Below are 7,500 nucleotides of genomic sequence, written 5' to 3' on the forward strand. Positions count from 1 at the left end.
TAGAGAGAGTGTATCTGTGTCTCTGTGTGTCCATGTGTGTGTGTGGAGAAAGAGAGAGAGAGTAATAGTTTTTGTGTTCATGTATGTTTGTGTAGAGAGAGACTGAGAGGGAGACATAGTGTGTGTGTGGTGCGTATGTTGCGAATAGTGTGTGTGTGGTACATATCTCGCGCGCGCGAGAGAGAGTGTGTATGTGTATGTATGTAGTGTGTTTATACAAAGAGAAAGAGACAGTGTTGTGTGTGTGTGGAGAGAGAGGGAGTTTGTAACTGTGGCTAGGTTTGTGTGTGTGAGAGAGAATGAGAGAGAGAGAGACGTAGACAGACACAATCATATTCATAGGGAAACAGAGAGAGAGACTGAGACTGAGAGAGGGAGACACTGAGAGAGAGAGAGACACTGGTAGATATAAAATATACATGTATATATATATAGAGAGAGAGAGACAGACATATAGGAACAGTCAGACAGACAGAGTGAGAGAAACGCACGTTACAAGTTCCAGTTTCCCAGTGATGTGTCGTGGGCAACGCCACATCTTCCAGGCAGATGCCTGTGACGATAACCCCACCGCGCCTAGTCCAGGCCTTGAGCGCGTCGCGTGCTTCTTCCACAGAGTTTTGCCAGAGCACAACACTCGAGTTGCCGTGGGTCCTTTTCCAGTGCGCCCAGCGCCTGCTACATACAGGACCCCCGGTTTATTCGCTTCATCTGAATGACTAGTTCAAATCAAATCAAATCAAAAACACTTTATTAATCCACATGGAAATTAAGTTGTGCAATCACAGGCTCGTTGTAAACACTGGCATAAAATCATGCGCAACATGAGAAGAGATTAAAACTAGTCAAATAAGAATTAACCCCCGCCCCCCCCCCCCCCCCCCCACACACATACTCATGTTAAGACAATAGGGTATTGCACAACAATATTAACAAATGAAAACATCCAACAAAAAAGGGTATAGATTACGAAAAATGACATGCACGCACGCACACACACACACACACACACACACACACACATGCACACACACACACACACACACACACACATTCCGGGTCAAATTTGGGTGGAAAGGCGAGAGCGGGGATTCGAACCCACAGCCTCACGAGGAGCGCTGTGTTGGCAAGTGACGTGTCTTAACCACTGTGCCACTGCCCTGCACGTGACAAACGGCGAGAGACAGGTGTAGAGTGACAGTGGACACAGAGAGAAGAAAAGCGAACAGGGGTTGGTTGTTGTGGTGGTGGTGGGTTCGGGTGGCTGGTGATTTCTCCTCCCTCACCAACATCTGCTCCCCGGATATTTTTCTCTCTTTTTTTTTTCTTCTTTTCTCTCTCCCCTCCCCCCCCTCCCCTCTCTCTCTGTCTCTTTTTCTTTAACCTTTCCTTACTTCGTGTTTTGTTTGTCCTCTCCTCCTCTTCCTCTTCCTCCTCTTTCCTCTATCCTTCTCCTTGCTCCTCATCGTCCTCTTCTTCTTGTTTCCTCCTTTCTTCCTTCTCCACTTCCTCCTCCTCCTCCTCCGTCATTGTTATCGTTATCATCGTCTTCTTCTTCTTCCTTCCTCCTCCTCCTCCGTCATTGTTATCGTTATCATCGTCTTCTTCTTCTTCCTTCCTCCTCCTCCTCCGTCATTGTTATCGTTATCATCGTCGTCTTCTTCTTCCTCCTCCTCCTCCTCCGTCATTGTTATCGTTATCATCGTCTTCTTCTTCTTCTTCCTTCCTCCTCCTCCTCCGTCATTGTTATCGTTATCATCGTCTTCTTCTTCTTCTTCCTTCCTCCTCCTTCTCCGTCATTGTTATCGTTATCATCGTCTTCTTCTTCTTCTTCCTTCCTCCTCCTCCTCCGTCATTGTTATCGTTATCATCGTCTTCTTCTTCTTCTTCCTTCCTCCTCCTTCTCCGTCATTGTTATCGTTATCATCGTCTTCTTCTTCTTCCTTCCTCCTCCTTCTCCGTCATTGTTATCGTTATCATCTTCTTCTCCACTTCCTCCTCCTCCTCCGTCATTGTTATCGTTATCATCGTCTTCTTCTTCTCCACTTCCTCCTCCTCCTCCGTCATTGTTATCGTTATCATCGTCTTCTTCTTCTTCCTTCCTCCTCCTCCGTCATTGTTATCGTTATCATCGTCTTCTTCTTCTTCCTCTTCCTCCTCCTCCTCCTCCGTCATTGTTATCGTTATCATCGTCTTCTTCTTCTTCCTCCTCCTCCTCCGTCATTGTTATCGTTATCATCGTCTTCTTCTTCTCCACTTCTCCTCCTCCTCCGTCATTGTTATCGTTATCATCGTCGTCTTCTTCTTTCCTTCCTCCTCCTCCTCCGTCATTGTTATCGTTATCATCGTCTTCTTCTTCCTTCCTCCTCCTCCGTCATTGTTATCGTTATCATCGTCTTCTTCTTCTCCACTTCCTCCTCCTCCTCCGTCATTGTTATCGTTATCATCGTCGTCTTCTTCTTCCTTCCTCCTCCTCCTCCTCCGTCATTGTTATCGTTATCATCGTCTTCTTCTTCTTCTTCCTCCTCCTCCTCCGTCATTGTTATCGTTATCATCGTCGTCGTCTTCTTCCTTCCTCCTCCTCCTCCGTCACTGTTATCGTTATCATCGTCGTCTTCTTCTTCCTTCCTCCTCCTCCGTCATTGTTATCGTTATCATCGTCTTCTTCTTCTTCCACTTCCTCCTCCTCCTCCTCCGTCATTGTTATCGTTATCGTCGTCTTCTTCTTCCTTCCTCCTCCTCCGTCATTGTTATCGTTATCATCGTCTTCTTCTTCTTCCTCCTCCTCCGTCATTGTTATCGTTATCATCGTCTTCTTCTTCTTCCACTTCCTCCTCCTCCTCCGTCATTGTTATCGTTATCATCGTCTTCTTCTTCCTTCCTCCTCCTCCGTCATTGTTATCGTTATCATCGTCGTCTTCTTCTTCCTTCCTCCTCCTCCTCCGTCATTGTTATCGTTATCATCGTCTTCTTCTCCACTTCCTCCTCCTCCTCCGTCATTGTTATCGTTATCATCGTCTTCTTCTTCTTCCTCCTCCTCCTCCGTCATTGTTATCGTTATCATCGTCTTCTTCTTCTCCACTTCCTCCTCCTCCTCCGTCATTGTTATCGTTATCATCGTCTTCTTCTTCTTCCTTCCTCCTCCTCCTCCTCCGTCATTGTTATCGTTATCATCGTCTTCTTCTTCTTCCTCCTCATTCTCCTCCGTCATTGTTATCGTTATCATCGTCTTCTTCTTCTTCCTTCCTCCTCCTCCTCCGTCATTGTTATCGTTATCATCGTCTTCTTCTTCTTCCTTCCTCCTCCTCCTCCGTCATTGTTATCGTTATCATCGTCTTCTTCTTCTTCCTCCTCATTCTCCTCCGTCATTGTTATCGTTATCATCGTCTTCTTCTTCCTTCCTCCTCCTCCTCCGTCATTGTTATCGTTATCATCGTCGTCTTCTTCTTCTTCCTCCTCCTCCTCCGTCATTGTTATCGTTATCATCGTCTTCTTCTTCTTCTTCCTCCTCCTCCTCCGTCATTGTTATCGTTATCATCGTCTTCTTCTTCTTCCTTCCTCCTCCTCCTCCGTCATTGTTATCGTTATCATCGTCTTCTTCTTCTCCACTTCCTCCTCCTCCTCCGTCATTGTTATCGTTATCATCGTCTTCTTCTTCTTCCTCCTCCTCCTCCTCCGTCATTGTTATCGTTATCATCGTCTTCTTCTTCTTCCTTCCTCCTCATTCTCCTCCTTCTTCTTTTTTTTTCTTCATCTTCTTTTTCCTCTCTCTTCATCCTTTTCGTCACTGTTTGTCTCTCTCTCTCACTCTCTCTCTGTCAGTGTATACTTAAATACATTTTTGTTATTAGTGCAAGTCGTATGATTATGTACCTGAAAATGCTTACTATGTATTCGAGTGTATTTGAATGTCATGTTTGTATTTCTATAACCTTTTTGTTATTTTTGTGCATACTTTGATTTAATTTCTCATTCCCATGAGGGCTGGACGTTAAAAAAAACAGCATATGCATGCTTATTCCACTTCCCTCATTAAAAAAAATTCTGCCTCTCTCTCTCTGTCTGTCTCTGTCTCTGTCTCTCTCTCTCACCCTCTCTCCCTCTCTCTCTCACTTAAAAAGACGCGCAGTTGCATGATTGGTTGAATAGAACACTCTTTTGTTTCTGTAAGTATGTATTAAGATTTTCTCTTTATGTAGTAGACTTATTCGGACGAAATATGCTATCACTGGACCCCTTCAAATGGGGCCATGGGCCTTACAATTCAAACTATTGTTTCGTTATCGTTTCCATCGTTTCTGCCCCCACCACAAACAGCAGCAGGAGCAGGAGCTTCCGGGTGCCACACGCCCGCCTGCAGGAAGCCGCCGCTCAGGCCCAGGGCACAGCCACCACCCCCACCCAGCAGAACCGCCCCCCGGACAGATCTGAAGGACCCACCCCTGCAGGCCCCGCCACCGTCCGCCAAACCCCCACCGCTCCCATCCCCACCCCAACCAACACCCCCACCCACACCCACACCCACACCGCCGGCCGCGCACCCCCGCCCCTGTCACACCTCAAGGTGTTCTACAGCCGGCGGCCCAGCGCCGAGCAGGTGCGAATAGAGGAAGGGTTGGACAACCCCAGCTATGATGAGGCGGCCGTGTCCATGATGCCAGGAGGTCGACCGGTGATGCGGCAGTCGGGCAGTGAGGACAACCAGCCCACCCTGTGACCTGTCGTCAGTCACGGCCACCAGCTCTCTGGTCAGCTGTGGTGGTTAACGTCCACTGGTCCAGTCTGTGACCGTGCTCAGGACAGCTCTCGCTCTTTTAACCATCCTTGTGAAAAACTGTAACCGTACTTCCTAAACCCCCGAAAACGGAGTATGGCTGCCAACATGGCGGGATGAAAAAACGGTCATACACGTAAAAGCCCACTTGTGTACATGCGAGTGAAAGCGGGGAGTTGCAGCCCACGAACGAAGAAGTAACTGTACTCAACGAAATTCTGTAACCGTACTCAGAAAGATTCTGTAGACATACTGAACTTCTCTGTAAACACCATTAAAGCTTTATGAACATCCTGACAGTTCTGTGAACATCATGACAGCTCTGTAACTATCCTTGTAACAAAACTGTAACCGTACTCAGCAAGACTATGTAAACATCCTGACAATCTATGTAAACACCAACACCGTGAAAGCTCTGCTAACATCTTGACAGCTGTTTAAATATCATGAAAGCTCTGTAACTGTTATCGAGAAACTGTAATCACACTCAGCAAAATCATGCAACCATATTCAGCAAGACTCTGTAGACATCCTGAAATATGTGTAAGCATCATGAAAGCTATGTAACCACCCTGATAGCCCTGTAAACATCATGAAAGCTCTGTAAACATCATGACATCTATGTAAACATGAAAGGTCTGTAAACATCATGACATCTTTGTAAACGTCTTGAAAGGTCTGTAAACGTCATGAAAGGTCTGTAAACAACATGACATCACTGTAAACATCATGAAAGCTTTGTAGATATCACAAAAGCTCTGTAAACATCATGAAAGCTCTATAAAGATCGTGACATCAATGTAAGCATCTTGAAGGCTCTATAAGCATCAAGACATCTCTGTAAACACCATGAAAGCTCTGTAAATATCACGAAAGCTCTGTAAACATCATGAAAGCTTTGTAAATATCACGAAAGCCCTGTAAACATAATGAAAACTCTATAAACATCATGACATCTCTGTAAACTTCATGAAAGCTCTATAAACATCATGACACCTCTGTAAATATCACGAAAGCTCTATAAACAAAGCTCTATAAACATAATGACATCTCTGTAAACATCATGAAAGCTTTGTAAATATCACGAAAGCTCTGTAAACATCCTGAAGGGTATATATATCAAGACATCTCTGTAAACATCATGAAAGCTCTGTAAACATCATGGAAGCTCTGTAAACATCATGGCAGCTCTGTAAACATCATGGCACCTCTGTAAACATTCTGACAGCTCTGTAAACGTTACGAAAGCTCTGTAAACATCGTGACACCATACAGGTAATATGTAAATACCAGAAAGAAAAATAAAACTACGCAAGTAAAACACTTTTTCGCACCTCTCTCTCTCTGTCTCTCTCTCTCTTTCAGTCTAGAAGATCGCTGTCTGAATGTCCTATCATGTAACCATGATATTATGTGTTCTAAGTCTCGAATAAAAGTTAGTTTTGGTGACATTATTAATCTCACATGTTTACTTTCACAGTTTTTATATGATATGTTTTGACTTAGAAAAATATGAGGACAAGCACTTCCCGTTTGTCTGTAATCTTATTCATCGGCGTTTTATTTGGGATTTTTGTTTCCCTTTTTGACTCACTTGTGTAAACAAAGTGAGTCTATGTTTTAACCCGGTGTTCGGTTGTCTGTGTGTGTGTGTGTCCGTGGTAAACTTTAACATTGACATTTTCTCTGCAAATACTTTGTCAGTTGACACCAAATTTGGCATAAAAATTGGAAAAATTCAGTTCTTTCCAGTCATCTTGTTTAAAACAATATTGCACCTCTGGGATGGGCAAAAAAAATAATAAAAGAAGCCTAATTATATGCAAACTGCATTTACTGTTATATTTATATTTTTTTGTATTCTCTGAACTTGGCACTTTGACCTCTTATTCTGACACAACAACAAGAGCAGTCGTTATCATTTTTTGTTCAAACAGGAACTTCTTTTGCTAAGCATGGAAGTTTTATTTATTTTGCAAACGTTTTGGTGCAGAGGTTAAGAAGGGAAATTACTCTGTAATTAATGCTAGGGGACTTAATTTGCTTTAAGCTGATCTTTCTCATCTTAAACATTACATTTTGAAATTATACTCAATACATAAAAAGCTTGGATTTTTTTTAAGTGTATCACAAGTGAGTCTTGAAGGCCTTGCCTCTCTTGTTTGTTTTTGATTCATCTCCTTCCTTGTTTGTTTATTTGATGTATTGTTTATCATGTATGCAATGTTTGCCCAGTTTCTTTGATGTTATAAAAAAAAAATCTGTTGAATTTTGAACAGCGGTGCACAAAAAAAAAAAAAAAAAAATGGCCAAAGAATTGAATGCAGTGTAAAAATGTTGTTGATGAGAAGTTATTAAAAGTTTGTGAATACTTCTGACTGTGTTTATTGTTTTGGGAATAAGAATTGCACATGCATTGTGCATGCGTATTTGTGAGAGTATGAATGTGTGTGTGTGTGTATGTGTGCATGCATGTGTGGATGGATGGATGTGTGTGTGTGTGTGTGTGTTCGTTCTTTAGTTTAGCGTCTTTTCACTATCAGTGATATTAGACGATTAAAAAAAACAAAAAAAGTGGGGGGTAGGAGGTAGAAATCTATAAAAAAAAAAAAAAATGTATACCTAACATGCAATAACATTTAACAGTAACAATTCAATAATGATAATAGCAATCACAAACTATTAACACAATTCTGAAGTACATGAAAGGAATGTAGAAATAAGGC

General features: G+C 42.9%; 1 protein-coding gene across 1 annotated transcript in view; it reads left to right on the forward strand.

Moving 5' to 3' along the window:
• The window catches only part of LOC143275684 (uncharacterized), a 6,398-nt gene extending 1,110 nt beyond the window's left edge, over positions 1-5,288 (forward strand). The window contains exon 3 of the mRNA XM_076579976.1: positions 4,318-5,288. Coding sequence (XP_076436091.1) covers positions 4,318-4,717 — 400 coding nt within the window. The 3' untranslated portion in view covers positions 4,718-5,288. The remainder of the gene's footprint in view (positions 1-4,317) is intronic.
• Positions 5,289-7,500: the final 2,212 nt, after the last annotated feature.

The sequence above is a fragment of the Babylonia areolata genome, chromosome 30 (assembly GCF_041734735.1).
Source record: "Babylonia areolata isolate BAREFJ2019XMU chromosome 30, ASM4173473v1, whole genome shotgun sequence".
In the NCBI taxonomy this organism is placed as follows: Eukaryota; Metazoa; Mollusca; class Gastropoda; order Neogastropoda; family Buccinidae; genus Babylonia; species Babylonia areolata.